Source organism: Piliocolobus tephrosceles, chromosome 7 (genome assembly GCF_002776525.5).
Source record: "Piliocolobus tephrosceles isolate RC106 chromosome 7, ASM277652v3, whole genome shotgun sequence".
In the NCBI taxonomy this organism is placed as follows: domain Eukaryota; kingdom Metazoa; phylum Chordata; class Mammalia; order Primates; family Cercopithecidae; genus Piliocolobus; species Piliocolobus tephrosceles.
The window spans coordinates 95595084-95610370 of record NC_045440.1 but is presented as its reverse complement, the minus strand read 5'-3'; the positions used below and the strand labels follow the sequence as shown (position 1 = coordinate 95610370).

General features: G+C 43.1%; 1 protein-coding gene across 2 annotated transcripts in view; it reads right to left on the bottom strand.

The window, feature by feature from the left end:
• Positions 1-10508, bottom strand: part of INTS8 (integrator complex subunit 8) — a 57136-nt gene extending 46628 nt beyond the window's left edge. Inside the window, exons 1-6 of one of the 2 annotated variants that reach the window (XM_023222898.2) lie at positions 10218-10508; positions 8743-8917; positions 6721-6861; positions 6350-6421; positions 4776-4827; positions 1312-1494 (exon numbers count right to left, since the gene is read on the bottom strand). In XM_023222898.2, coding sequence (XP_023078666.1) covers positions 1312-1494; positions 4776-4827; positions 6350-6421; positions 6721-6861; positions 8743-8917; positions 10218-10347 — 753 coding nt within the window. In that variant the 5' untranslated portion in view covers positions 10348-10508. The remainder of the gene's footprint in view (positions 1-1311; positions 1495-4775; positions 4828-6349; positions 6422-6720; positions 6862-8742; positions 8918-10217) is intronic. The other variant, XM_023222897.2, reaches the window with a different exon arrangement.
• Between the last annotated feature and the right edge of the window lie 4779 nt (positions 10509-15287).

Genomic DNA, 15287 nt, shown 5'->3' with positions numbered 1-15287 from the left:
TCATCAGTGATTTTAAAAGGTTACCAAGTATCCTGTTATCCCAGCACTTTGGGAGGCCTAGGTGGGAGGGATCCCTTGAGCCCAGGAGTTCGGGACCAGCCTGGACAACATAGGGAGACCCTGTCTCTATCAAAAAAAAAAAAAAAAAAAAAAAAAAGGTTACGAAGTATCAATTCATTACTCTTACTACTGCTGCAAACTCCAGCTCATCAGGCCTTGAATAAATGATTACCTTTAGCTCTAGAAATAGCTAATCTGCAAAGGCACCTTCCCAAAACTGTCATTACTATTTTTACCCCTTTCCAGAAAAAGAATTAGTGATCAAAGAAGCCATGCTAACTCATACGAATAAGGAAAGATGATACAGTTTAGAAGGTACAATCCTAGTAGCCCTCTCTAGGCAACTGCTGAATACTTTAGAATTTTCATTTTACTAAAGGTCCTATTATAGAAAGTAAGACACAGAACATACAAAAAAAAGATGTCAAGGAGTTCATAATCCAGTAGGGAAAAAGAAGACATAAACACATAATATAATATGTGACAACGAGCATCAACTGAAAGCTGTGAAAGGAACTAGGGGCCCAGAGTTAGAGAAAGCGAGCAAACTTAAGATCCCTGAAAAGCTAGACACTATCTCTTGAGGTCTAGATTTTTCAAAGTCTAGCACAATATTAGTTCTTGTTTTCTTCTGGTCTATTAGATTTCTAATCATATGAATGAACTGTAAATCAATTACATATAACTGTATTCTCAGTACTTAAACTCTGTCTCCTAAACACAATCCGGAAACTATTTCAGAGACAACAGACGACATAAAATTTCCCTTCCATTTCTTTTAGAAAAATGTCAATTCTTATAAATGTATAAATTTAATACAATGCAGTTTTAATAGCATCTTAAGAGACAAAGGCAGAAATAAATTCTAACTAAAAATAGGAGGATGATCTCATATTAAGATTTTCCAAGGCCGGGCGCAGTGGCTCACACCTGTAATCCCAGCACTTTGGGAGGCCAAGATGGGCAGATCACAAGGTCAGGAGATGGAGACCATCCTGGCTAACATGGTGAAACCCCGTCTCTACTAAAAATACAAAAAAAATTAGCCGGGCGTGGTGGCGGGCGCCTATAGTCCCAGTTACTTGGGAGGCTAAGGCAGGAGAATGGCGTGAACCCAGGAGGTGGACCTTGCAGTGAGCTGAGACTGCGCCACTGCACTCCAGCCTGGGTGACAGAGTGAGATTCTGTCTCAAAAAAAAAAAAATTTTTACCAAAAAATTGCCCTACATAAATTAAATATCAAATGAATACCTGGCACTGCATTTCTTCGGTTTTGACTTTCAATCCAGCAGTAGAACTCTCAGTTTCTCCATTTACCATGCCTGGTTCCATGGCCAATAAATCTAGAGTTCTCATCGTATGGACATAAAGATCCTTGTTTAATTTTAGGGCTGCTTCTAGTACCAAAATAGAATCAGCGGCTTGTTCTTTCAGCTACAGAAATCAATAAACAAAAAAAATACAAAAATAGCAACTGATTATAATAACCAAAAATATTTACAGTCTATTTAGTAGCTCAGTACACTAAGCTATTAAAAAAAAAAATTTAACACAGCAAGAATACAATTAAATTTGTTGAAATAAAGTTACCTTATATGAAAGAAAATAAGTTTCTATTGTGACGTTAGAAAATATAAAAAACAGGAGGGCTCGGCACGGTGGCTCACACCTATAATCCCAGCACTTTGGGAGGCTGAGGAGGGCAGATCATGAAGTCAGGAGTTTGAGACCAGCCTGACCAACAGGGTGAAACCTCGTCTCTACTAAAAATACAAAAATTAGCTGGGCATGGTCGCACACGCCTGTAATCCCAGCTACTCAGGAGGCTGAGGCAGGAGGATCGCTTGAATCCGGGAGGTGGAGGTTGCAGTGAGCCAGGATCACGCCACTGCACTCCAGCTTGGGTGACAGAGCGGGACTCCATCTCAAAAAAAAAAAAAAAAAAAAGAAAAAGATAATATAAAAAACATGAAAGACTGGTATCTCTTTTTCTGTAGAAAAGTTAATACTTTCGGTCTGGGGCAGTGGCTCAAACCTATAATCCCAACACTTTGGGAGGCCGAGTGAGGCAGGAGGATCATTTGTGGCCAGGGGTTCAGGACCAGCCTGGCCAAGATGGTGAAGCCTGTTTCTACTAAAACTACAAAAATTAGCTGGGCGTGGTAGTGTACACTTGTAATCCCAGCTACTCGGGAGGCTGAGGCATGAGAATTGCTTGAACTCAGGAGGCAGAAGTTGTAGTGAGCCGAGATCATGCCACTGCACTCCAGCCTGGGTGACAGAGTAATATTCTGTCGAAAAAAGAAAAGTTGGCCGGGCGCGGTGGCTAACGCCTGTAATCCCAGCACTTTGGGAGGCTGAGGCGGGAGGATCACGAGGTCAGGAGATTGAGACCATCCTGGCTAACACGGTGAAACCCCGTCTCTACTAAAAATGCAAAAAAATTAGCTGGGCGTGGTGGCGGGCGCCTGTAGTCCCAGCTACTTGGGAGGCTGAGGCAGGAGAATGGCGTCAACCCAGGAGGCAGAGCTTGCAGTGAGCCGAGATCACGCCACTGCACTCCAGCCTGGGCGAGTGAGGGAGACTCCGTCTCAAAAAAAAAAAAAAAAAAAAAACAAGAAAAGTTAACGCTTTAAAGATTTAGCTGGTGGCTGTGCACGGGGCTCATGCCTGTAATCCCAGCACTTTAGGAGGCCGAGAGGGGCAGATCATGAGGTCATGAGTTCGAGACCAGCCTGGCCAACATGGCGAAACCCCGTCTCTACTAAAAATACAAAAATTAGCCAGGCATGGTGCTACCTGCGAGGCTGAGGCAGAAGAATCACTTGAACCCAGGAGGTGGAGATTGCAGTGAGCTGAGATCGCACCACTGCACTCCAGCCTGGGCGACAGAGCAAGACCATCTCAAAAAAAAAAAAAAGACTTAGCTGGACACAGTGACTCATGTATGTAATACCAGCACTTTGGGGGGTCTGAAGTGGGTGGATCGCTTGAGTCCAGAAGTTCGAGACCAGACTGAACGACATGGCAAAATCACATCTCTACAAAAAATACCAAAATTAGCCAAGTGCAGTGGCACATGCATGTAGTCCCAGCTACTGGAAACACAGATGGGAGGATCACTTGAGGCTGGGAGGTGGAGGTTGCAATGAGCCAAGATCAGGCCACTGCACTGTAGCCTGGGCAAAAGAGTCAGACCCTGTCTAAAAAAGAAAAAACTTGCATTGTTCCACTTGATTTATTCAAGGAATGTCTATGCTTCACTGTGCCAGCCATTTTATTAGGAACTAGATAATAACAATGAAATGATACAGGCTTTGGCTTCCACATTCAAAATACTACAGCATATTTGCTATAGTGAGATACAGATCATTTCTTACCTTTTTCTCTCCTCACCCAGCCCCTATACCTCACATGGTAATCTGGAACATTGTTGGTGCTAATTACAGAAATCATTTCTAAATTACAGAAACTGTCAGGTTTCTAATTTTCCATTATGTAGATCAATTTAAAAATAACTGCTAGGCCAGGAGCAGTGGTTCACACCTGTAATCCCAGCACTTTGGAAGGCCAAGGTGGGCGGATCACTTGAGGTCAGGAGTTCGAGACCACCCTGACCAACACGGTGAAACTCCGTCTCTACTAAAAATACAAAAAATTAGCTGGGCCCAGTGGTGGCACATGCCTGTAATCCCAGCTATTCAGGAGGCTGAGGCAGGAGAATTGCTTGAAGCCGGGAGACAGAGGTTGCAGTGAGCTGAGATCACACCACTGCCTCCAGCCTGAGCAACAGAGCAAGACTGTGTCTCAAAAAAATAAAAAAAAAGTAAAATAAAAAAAATAAAAATAAACTGCTATTATAAAAGTAATTTTAAATTATAAACTATACATGTTTATCATAGAGTTTTTGGAAAATACAAAAGACTATAAAGACATCATCTGTAAAATCAGTTTCTCATATCTACTAATGTATCATGAAATAGTCAAAAATAGAATCAATCAGTGGTAAAGTACTCTACTATTAAAACTGAAAGTCTACACGTGATTTAGAATACTACCTACATCCTAATAGTAAAAACCTTAATGCCACGGCACTTAGACCTTCACAACTCTCATGTCCCCAAGATTAGAAGATACATCTATACATGCTTTAAAGGCAGGGGTCCCCAAGGCCATGGACTGGTACCAGGAACCAGGCTACACAGCAGGAAGTGAGCAGCGGGTGAGCAAGAGACGCTTCATCTGTATTTACAGCCGCTCCCCATCGCTTGCATTACGGCCTGAACTCCACCTCCTGTCAGATCAATGGGGGCATCAGATTCACATAGGAGCGCAAACCCTACTGTGAACTACACATGTGAGGGATCCATCTTGCGTCCTCCTTGTGAGAATTAATGCCTGGTGATCTGTCACTCTCATCACCCCCAGATGGGACCATCTAGTTGTAGGAAAACAAGCTCAGGGCTCCCACTGATTCTACATTATGGTGAGTTGGATAATTATTTCCTTACATATTATAATATAATAATAATGGAAACAAAGTACACAATAAATGTAATGTGCTTGAATCATCCTAAAACCATCCTCGCCCCCCACCACATCCGGTTTCATGGAAATTGCCTTCCACAAAACCAGTCCCTGGTGCCAAAAAAGTGGGAACTGCTGCTCTAAAGTTGTTCCTGAAATGTTACTGTGTAACTGATGCCAATACTTACCACTTTCAAAATGTTTTCTGTTAGCTCTTTTTCCTGTTGCATTTGATTCATCCTAAAAGAGAAACAATGGAAAACAAAAGTATCAGAAGTTACTCTCAAGACTAAAAAATTCAAAACTTAAGAGAATCATTCTTGAAAGTCAGGTTCAATTTAAATAAGAGTGTTTTTAATGTTATTTATTTTCATGTTTGAAAAAACAAAACCGTCAACTATTACGACGCTTATTAATGTACCAGTATTTTCTCATTTACTTTGTTTGGGTTTTTTGTTTGTTTTTGAGACAGGGTCTCCCTGTCACCAGTTTGGAGTGCAGTGGCAGCCTCAACCTCCCGGGCTCAAGTAATCCTCCCACCTCAACCTCCCAAAGTGTTAGGATTACAGGTGTGAGCCACAGCACCCAGTCTCATTTACTCAATTTAAGAGCAAAACTTACAACAAAAGCTCATTTGAATCAAGTTAGAAACTATGCTCTCTAGCTCCAAATGTGGGTAAGCTGCCATGTGGAAATTAAGAATCAGGTTTAAAACTCCATCCTCCACTCCCCCTGCTTCACTTGATTAGCCTTAAAAATAAAAAATTTTAAAAAAAGGAAACCTCCAGATATGATCAACTTTTGTAACTGTACTCTAATATTTACATATATTAATTTCCCCACATACAAATGTATCTTTTTCAAGACAATTTAATTAAATGAAAAAAATAGGCCGGGCGTGGTGGCTCAAGCCTGTAATCCCAGCACTTTGGGAGGCCGAGACGGGCAGATCACGAGGTCAGGAGATCGAGACCATCCTGGCTAACACGGTGAAACCCCATCTCTACTAAAAAATACAAAAGACTAGCCAGGCGAGGTGGCGGGCGCCTGTAGTCCCAGCTACTCGGGAGGCTGAGGCAGGAGAATGGCGTAAACCCAGGAGGCGGAGCTTGCAGTGAGCTGAGATCTGGCCACTGCACTCCAGCCTGGGCGGCAGAGCGAGACTCCGTCTCAAAAAAAAAAAAAAAAAAAAATGAAAAAAATATCAGGCTGGGTGCCATGGCTCACACCTGTAATCCCAGCACTTTGGAAGGCCAAGGGAGGGGGATCACCTGAGGTCAGGAGTTCGACACCAGCCTGGCCTACATGGCGAAACCCCGTCTCTACGAAAAAATGCAAAAATTAGCAGGGTGTGGTGGCACACACCTGCAATCCCAGCTACTTGGGAGGCTGAGGTGGGAGAAACACTTGTACCCAGTAGGCGGAGGCTGCAGTGAGCCGAGATCGCACCACTGCATTCCAGCATGGGTGACAGAGTGAGTCTCCAGCTCAAAAAAAAAAAAGCTGTACAAAACAAAAAAGGCCTTAGTGCTTTCAGATAAATGGCACAATTCCTAAAGCACTTCCCTTCTTAGAACTCTGTATCTAGCACATTACCTGACTCTCCAGCCCCTCTAACTCCTTCAAACAAACCTTCACACAGGCCTTCTGCCCTCCTATTCCTGTTCTACTTCTTCCATAGCAGAGGTTATTAAAAACTTGCAAATATTTTTAAAACTCTAATGAAAAAAGGGCCAAGTAAGGGTCATAGCCACCAACTTACACACTTAACTGAGGGGGTCCGGGTTTTGCCTGTTTGACTGGAAAACTACTTTGAACAATTGTCCTAATTGCCCTGAAGAAAAGACAGGAAAAAGAAAATTTCATACTTATAAATGTCATCTCAATTATTTTTTCAAGTACTCCTTAGGTTTGCATAAATTATCTGAAGCATTAAGTGATAAATCATCCACATTTTTATCAGACTGCCTTTCATCTATGCAGTCACAAATTTTCTCCACCATCAGACTCGCAGTTCCCAAGATTTGGGAAATCCCTGCAACAGAACGGGTCCATTAAAAGCATACCCTTGAAAGCCACAGTGCAATAAAACAGAGGTTGCCCAACGCATTCTGAGTTTCTGAAAATATTTACCATCTATTGTAGAGAAGTACAGCCATGGCAGTGGTCGGAGGTAAAGTGGCCAGATCCATGTCTACATGCTTCGTCCCAGGAGGAACTTTACTGATGCAGAGTAGTTCATTTAGCAGCATATTCAATACTGGAACAGACAAACTTAAAAGGAAGAAGCAAAACGTACATGTTTGCATGTTAATTGTGAAAGAAACACAAAATACATGCAGAATTCCATATCCTCACTGAAAATACCTACTTTGTTAAGGAACCACATCTCCGGGTTTAGCTATCAAATGCGAAAAGATTTTTAAAGCTTTTTATTATGAAAAAACTATGAAAAAACTTAAAACACAAAAGTAGACAGAACATAATGAACCCCTATGTACCATCATTTAGCAATTATCATCTGATGGCCAATTTTATTTCATCTCTACTCTTTCCCACTTCCCAAATCATTTCATCCATAAATATTTCAGAATATATCTCAAAAAATTAACTCTTAATATAAGCACAATATTAATTTCGCATCTAAAAATTTAGACTTGCTTACTGTCAAACAGCCTATCAGTGTTCAATTTTCCAGCTGCTTCATATATACCATACTTCTTTGTACCCATTGCTATCTGTTGATGTCTCTTCAGTTTGTAACATACAGGTTCCCCCCCTTAGGTTAAAAATATGCTTTATGGTGACGGACGCCTGTAGTCCCAGCTGCTCGGGAGGCTGAGGCAGGAGAATGGCGTCAACCCAGGAGGCGGAGCTTGCAGTGAGCCCAGATCGTGCCACTGCACTACAGCCTGGGTGACTGAGCGAGACTCCATCTCATAAAAAAAAAAAAAAAAAAAAAAAACACACTTTAAAAATTCTAATATTTAATGCTGAAGAATGTGGTTAAAAAGAGGATTTCTGAATACTACTGGTGTGAGTATAAACTCTTTTGGAATGCAATCTGGCAATATCCATGTGTCTTAAAAATGTTTATACTGCATGATCCAGCAATTTAAGGAGCTATCCTAAGAATCCAACTCAAAATACAGATAAATTTATTGTACGGGCAAAGATATTTAAGTCCTGTGATTTATATCAGTGAAAAACTAGAAATAAACTAAATGACTGTCAATTAAGGAACAGTTAATAAATTATCCATACAAAGGAATTATCTCCAAAAAATAAAAAAGGGGAAATATTCATGATACTGGTAGGTGAAAAAAACCAGAAATCAAAAAGAGTATATAGGATATGATCACAACTTTAAGCCTATGGAGAACAAAGAACAAAAATTACATGAAAATGTTACAAAAATACTCTCTCCTCCCCCAATTATTTCCTATTTTTTGAATTTTTCCCAACTTCCTATAAGGGATTTCTTTTATATTGTGATGAGAAGGGGATAATAAATCATTTTCTAATCACAGCCATGAAAGTATTTATTTTTAAGCAAATAAGCACTGACTCTTATCAGCTGTTTTAACAGGAGACAGTGATTTATGACCAGTAAAATTAACTCAATTATTCAATAGCAAATCATCCATATTACACATCTATCAATTTTTATTCAGTTTCTTCAGATATGTAAAAGTCACTTGAGAAATTTACAACAGTTTAGGTGTGGATTTTCTCTAGTTACCACATCAAAAGTAATGTTATACTTGCATATTTTATCAAGAACATATAATCTTTATTTTTTTCCCAAGTATTACTCTATCGCCCAGGCTGGAGTGCAGTAGCGCCATCTCGGTTCACTGCAACCTCAGCCTGCTGGGTTCAAGTGATTCTCATGTCTCAGCCTCCCAAGTAGCTGAAATTACAGGCATCCTGCCCAGCTAGGGACGCGGTTTCACCATGATAGCCTGGCTGGTCTCAAACTCCTGACCTCAAGTAATCCGCCTGCCTTGGCCTCCCAAAGTGCTGGGATTATAGGCGTGAGCCAAGGCGCCCAGTCTGTAAGTTCTAAGAGCCAATATCATAAAAGCAGATATAGAAATAAACTAAGATATCTAAATAGTACTTCAAATGAAATTTCACTGAAATCTTATATACCTTTTCTCTAATATGTCTAAGTCCCACTTCAAATGTGCAGCAACTTTAAGAGCAAGTAGTTTTAAAATACGATTTCTCTTGTTATCAGGCGGAGGTTGAACTTGGTTTTGTTCATTAACTGAAGGTTTGGAAGCCTGTTCCAAAAACTGAACTATAAGTTGAACTGGTGCAGGATCTAGGATTTAAAAGAAAATAAATTCTTAAATTTAAGTTTTAATTATGAAGATACAAAAGGATTCACTATTGGTTTTTGTTTGTTCTTTTTTTTTGCCACAAAAGGAATCCAAACAGCTGTGCTGTTAAAATGACTAAGGAATCCCATATGTAAGAAGTGTGCTTGGGGGTTAAAGGAGATGAGGAAGAGTGGTAAGGAGGAAGGGTAACAGATTAGAGTGGAAGAAAGCAAAAAAAAAAAAAAAAAACCTCACGGGGAAGAACATAACAGTCACAGATTTCTGGTTCTGCAAATAACCACTGCCAATTAGAAGACTGAGATACAAGTATTAGAACTACTATTTTGACACTTAATTAGGGGGACCTCCATCAAGTGACCTCTCTGCACCTGTTTCCTCCAATGCAAAATAGAAGATACTATCACCTACCTCACAGGATCATTATGAAGATTAAATTAAAGGAGTAACAGCTATGAACAATTAAGCACAGTGCATAGCACCCTGGCAGCACTCAACAAGTATCTTTCAAAAGGAATGAATTAAGGGCATCATACAGGTGGCAAAACTGCCTAAGTACACTAACTTCTTACACAGTGATCTCTATCAGTTAAGGCCAGTCTACGAGACTGAACAAGCCATATATAGACTTGAATTTAGAAAAATGTTATCCGAGGAACTTACCTTTTGGTGCCAATACCTTTTTTGAGAATACCTGGAGTTTTCCTCCTCCGCCCCCATCACACCCATTTAACTGGGCTATTAATCATTATCATCACTATACAAAACCATCTTGCAAACGTGCAGCAGTTCCTGCTTTCAAAGATTTTCTTTTAATTTACAGCCCAACTTTGGAATAAGAGTCAATAAAATCCCCTCATTGAAGAACAAAATGTTTAAATAAGAACCTAAGATAATAACTAGCGTCAGGATCAGCATCCAACAGCTGATTTCTCCCCATCTTCATGAATTTATTCAGCTTGGGGTTCAGTGAAGGAGGGGTCTGGTCAGCCTCCCCGACCCAAGCAACCACAAGACCCGCCTCGCAGGCTCTAAAACCCCAACAGTAAAAAGGTAAATCGTAAAAAGGACCAAAGGGTTTGGGCTGACAGCGCCAAGCCCTCCCCTCCGGGGTTAGGAGGGCCTTTGTTTCGAGCTTTTCTTTGACCTCCACCCGGGCATGTTTAAGGCAAGCGAGGAGCCTGGCCGCAGCTTCCGTGGCCGAGAAGGCGGGGAGCGGATGGAAACCGGGCGAACAGCTCCGGTGGCAGTGTCCCGCTCCCCAGGTGCAGGCGCCGCGCTCACCCGGGCAGGGCTTGCGCAGATGTTTCTCCAACAGTGACTCCTCCAGCAGGAACTCAAACCAGCAGGTCTGCGGCGGGGTGCAGGGCCGGCTGGAGGTGGCCGCCTCCCGGTCCGCCGCCTCCGCGCTCATCCTGCCCCCGCCGCCGCTACCACCAGGGCCGCTTCCTGGCTCCAACCTGACACTTGGATGTGGGCCGGGGCCTGGGGTCTGCGGAATCCAGCGAGAGAGAGGCCGCGTTCCGAACGTCCCGGAAACTCACACAATCCAAAATGGCGGCGCGGGCCAGCCGGACCAGCGATCCTGGATCCGCCTCCCCGCGCCTCCGCCGCGCCTTCGGACCAATCGTTGTTCGGGTTGGAGAGGATAGGGGCGTGGCTAACACTCTAACCACGCCTCCTCCCGGTTGCCATAGGAGACGGCGCCGCATGAAGCCGGGTAGCGGGTAGGCTTTCCCTGTTCCCTGATAGTTCTCCGGCGAGAATATTTTCTCAATATTTTGAGAAATAAAGGCCTCAATATTTTCGTAAAGGCGAAGCGATGGGTTCTAGCTGTGACCCAAGCAAAGTTTATCTCCTGTGCTTTCAATTTCCCCGTTTCCATTTTTGAGATTTCCTTGCACCTGGGTCCTCTCCGCAGATGCTCCCGCTGTCCTGCCGAGAACACCAGCTTCCTACCCGCTTTCTGGACGGATGGCAGCATACAGTGATATCCAGCTTTGCTGCTTCTCAGGGCTAGCTCCCGATACTTAGAGCCTAGTTGATCCTTTCGATGTCCCCGCTAGAGGCGCTGTTAACCCTATCTTACATCCGTTCTGTGATGTTCTTGTATTTTTCATTAACAAACGATTAAAACTGAAAAATCAAGATGCATTCATAGATCGTGAACACAAGGCCAGCCTGACCAATATGATGAAACCCCGTCTCTACTAAAAATACAAAAATTAGCCGCGCTTGGTGGTGGACGCCTGTAATCCCAGCTACTCGGGAGGCTGAGACAGGAGAATCTCTTGAAGCCGGGAGGCAGAGGTTGCAGTGAACCGAGATCGCTCTAGTGCACTCCAGCCTGGGCAACAGAGCGAAATTCCGTCTCAAAAAAAAAAAAAAATTTTTTTTTTTAATTAGCCGGGTGTGGTGAAACACACGTATGGTCCCAGCTACTCAGGAAGCTGGGGTGGGAGGATCACCTAAGCCTAAGAGATTGAGGTTGCAGTGAGCTATGATTGTGCCAGTACACTCCAGCCTGGACAACAGAGTGAGACCCTGTCTCACAACGAGAAAAAAAAAAAAAGAAAGAAAGAAAAAAAAGGAAATCAGTACAGATTAACTTGACATTTTGACATTTATATTACATGTATAAAAAGTGTTTTAATTAAGGAAGAGTTCATTATTCCACTACCATCTAATACAATAACAACATTATACAGTTTCATTAAGTCCCAAGGTGCTTTATTTAGATTCAAAAATGTCCTGCCATAAAAGTGTTACAGGTTAAAAAAAAAAAAAAGTGTTACAGCACTGAACTCCCCTTTTCAGAGTGGAGTGAATACCTGAAGGTTGACAGAGATCTTGAAGTTTATTAAACTTAGAGACCCTCTCTTAGAGGGAGTCATAGTTTAAGACTTCATCAACATTGGAGGAGTCTAATGAACTCGAGCTTCCAGCCAGGGACTCTTGTCCCTCTGAGGTAGGGCAGGTGACCCCCCAAATTGGGACTTCCCCCGGAGAGTTCTTTGCTTTGTCCAGGAAAGAATTCAAGTGTGAGCCAGTGTTACAGCTCTGTGACTGCCCCTGGAGAGCAGGGCTACCCCACAGGCAGTGCGCTGAGAATAGCAGCTCAGGGCAGTTCTACAGGCATAATTACACCCACTTTTAATTGCATACAGATTAAGGGGAAGTTTATGCAGACATTTCTAGGAAAAGGGTAGTAACTTCTAGGTCATCAGGTCATTACCATGGAATGGGGTGGCAATGCCCAGGTGTTGCCGTGGCAATGGTAAACTGACATGGCACACTGTTGAGCATGTCTTACGGAAAGCTGCTTCTGCCCCATCCCTGTTTTAGCTAGTCCTCAATTTGGTCCGGTGTCCAAATCCTGATTCCAGAGTCACATATCACCTCCTACCTCACCTCTGAGCAGTATGTTTGGAGGGTGTCTGTCAGAAGACCCTCAAAACCACCAGTTGCTTCTGCTTTGATGTGAGACACATATCCCAGCTGTGGCCAAGTTTGCTTGCCTGGGTCTGGAGTGACACACCTTTCCCTGTCAGGAATATCAAACATGACTTTTCTCTGCAGTCGTCACTACCTCCTTGGGCAGGTAGGCACCCTGCTGTATGTGGCCATAGAGCTGTGCATCCCCGTCATGGCATTCATCTCACCTCCTTGCAGGTACCTATTTAACAGTCTCACTTCCCGAGTAGACTCCGAGATCTTGGAGGTGGGGGTGGGGGAGAGCAGGATGGTGGTTATATCGTTTACCTAGTACAGCCTCTAGTACACAGCAGGCACCCAGTAAATATTTGCTAAATAAATAAATCTTTTATTGAACACAAAGTACCTGCATTTCACATGCACACAATGCTTCCCTATAAACCAGATCTACGAACCTTTATTTAATCTTTGTTTTATCTAACCTAAAGCATTATTGACCTGTTCTTAAGATATTTATGACTCATTGCTATGTTCTAGGTTTTATAACCAGCAATGAACTTAAAGCTTGTTGGGGCTCAGAAAATGATACCCCAAAATGAAGGCCCCAGAGACATAGTTTCTCTCTGACCCTCTCCTGACCTCCTGTCTCTGGACCATCATTCTCCCCTGAGGCTCGCCATAGAAACCAGAACCTCTTTTCCCTGGAGCCAACCATCAAACCTAATAATATGACTCTAACTTCACCCCACCCACCCACTTTTCTGTGTAAAAACTGGCATTAAAAAATTATCTGAGCTTCCTTGGTTTTGGGGTTTTTTTGTTTGTTTGTTGCTTTATGAGACAGGGTCTCACTCTCACCCAGGCTGGAGTGCAGTGGCGCGATCTTGCCTCACTGCAACCTCTGCCTCCCAGGTTCAAGTGATTCTCCTGCCTCGGCCTCCCTAGTAGCTGGGACTGCAGGCATGCCACCACCACACACAGCTAATTTTTGTATTTTTGGTAGAGATGGGGTTTCACCATGTTAGCCAGGCTGGTCTCGAACTCCTGACCTCAGATGGTCCACCTGCCTTGGCCACCCAAAGCATCCAGCTACCTTGTTTGGTTATAGGTCATGAGACCCCCATTCTAGAGAGGGTACTGCCCTGTCCCCAGAAGGAAGGAATGCTGCACTGAGAGGCCAAGAAGAATCTAGACAGGCCTTGCAGGGTGTCCCCACTCAGTCTATTACGGTTAAGTCGTATTCTTTTTGTCCAATTACATCTCTATACGGCTGTTCATACTTTGTTGAAACTAAGCATACAATAGACAGGTTCCCCGGTATCTTTGGGTCTTCATTCTGAAGGCTCTCATGTCACAAAAAGCTACGATCAAATAAACTTATATGCCTTTTCTTCTATTTACCCGCCTTCTGTTAGTTGATTTTCAGTGAACCTTCAGAGGATGAAGCAGAAATTTTCCTTTACCTCTACAGCTCTTCCAAGCAGTGTCCATGTCTATACGTCTGTCTTTGTGTTCTCCATACAGCACCTAGCTGAATGGATACCTGAAGGTAGACCTTATTTACCTAATGGAAGGAACAGGTGTGTCCTTATTGCCATAACATAGCCAGAGCAGAGGTCATTCCGCTTTCATCTGGTAGCCGCCTGCCACCTTCCTTTATAACCTTCTGTACAGTGATTGCTATAGTTTGGATGTTGTCCCTTCTAAATCTCCTGTTGAATTGTAATGCCCAGTGTTGAAGGTGGGGCCTAGTGGGAGGTAATTGGATCATGGGGGTGGATTTCTCATAAATGGTTTAGCACCATCATCTTGGTGGTGTCTTTGCAACCCTGAGTGAGTTCTCTTGAGATCTGATTGTTTAAAAGTGTGTGGTACTTGGCCGGGCACAGTGGCTCATGCCTATAATCCCAGCACTTTGGGAGGCCAAGGTGGGCAAATCACTTGAGGTCAGGAGTTCAAGACCAGCCTTAACGACGTGATGAACCCTCCATTAAAAATACAAAATTAGCCAGGCATGGTGGCACATACCTGTAATCCCAGCTACTCAGGAGGCTGTGGTAGGAGAACGGCTTGAACCCAGGGGGTGGAGGTTGCAGTGAGCTGAGATTGTGCCACTGCACTCCAGCCTGGGTGACAGAGCAAGACTCTGTCTCAAAAAGAAGAAGAAGAAAAAAAGTGTGGTACCTCCCCTGCACTCTCTTGCTCCTGCTGTCACCCTGTGAGATACCTGTTCCCCTTGCCTTTTGCCAGGACTGGAAGCTTCCTGAGTCCTCCCCAGAGGCAGATGGCAGTACCATGCTTCCTGTATAGCCTACAGAACAGTGAACCAATTAAATCTCTTTTCTTTATAAATTATCCAACCTCAATTATTCCTTTATAGCAATGCAAGAATGGCCTAACAAAGAGATAGACAGGCTTGATTGGGGACTGGGTCAGACAGACTCTTCCATCTCCCTTTCTGCATTGCTCGGCCTCAGTGTAGGGAAGGGCTCAGTTCTTCAGACTGGTTAGTGGTCTGTCACGTACATTCGGCCAGCTGGCATCTAGAGGAAAAGTCACAGGAGCTTTCATTTTAGTCTTTCTTTTTGTTTTTACTTCCAAGTACTAAATGTTTCCTTACACTAAAGGCTTTAAAGCATAAAAATCTCTCTGCATACAGATAAACAGGACAAAATTTCAAGGTGTGCTTTTAGAATCAGAACTTTCCTGACATTCTCAGTAGGTATAAAAAAGATTGTCATATTAATATATTATCAGGACACCACAGGCTGTATTTACTCCTGTATTTCCCCATGCTGTTGAAAGATCATAATCGTCTGTGGTAGGCACACAGTTCTTAGCAAGCAGTTGACTTCATTCATTATAATGGCATAAGCCAAGTTTCCAAAGTCTTATTCAGACAATTTCAGAATCAGAGCA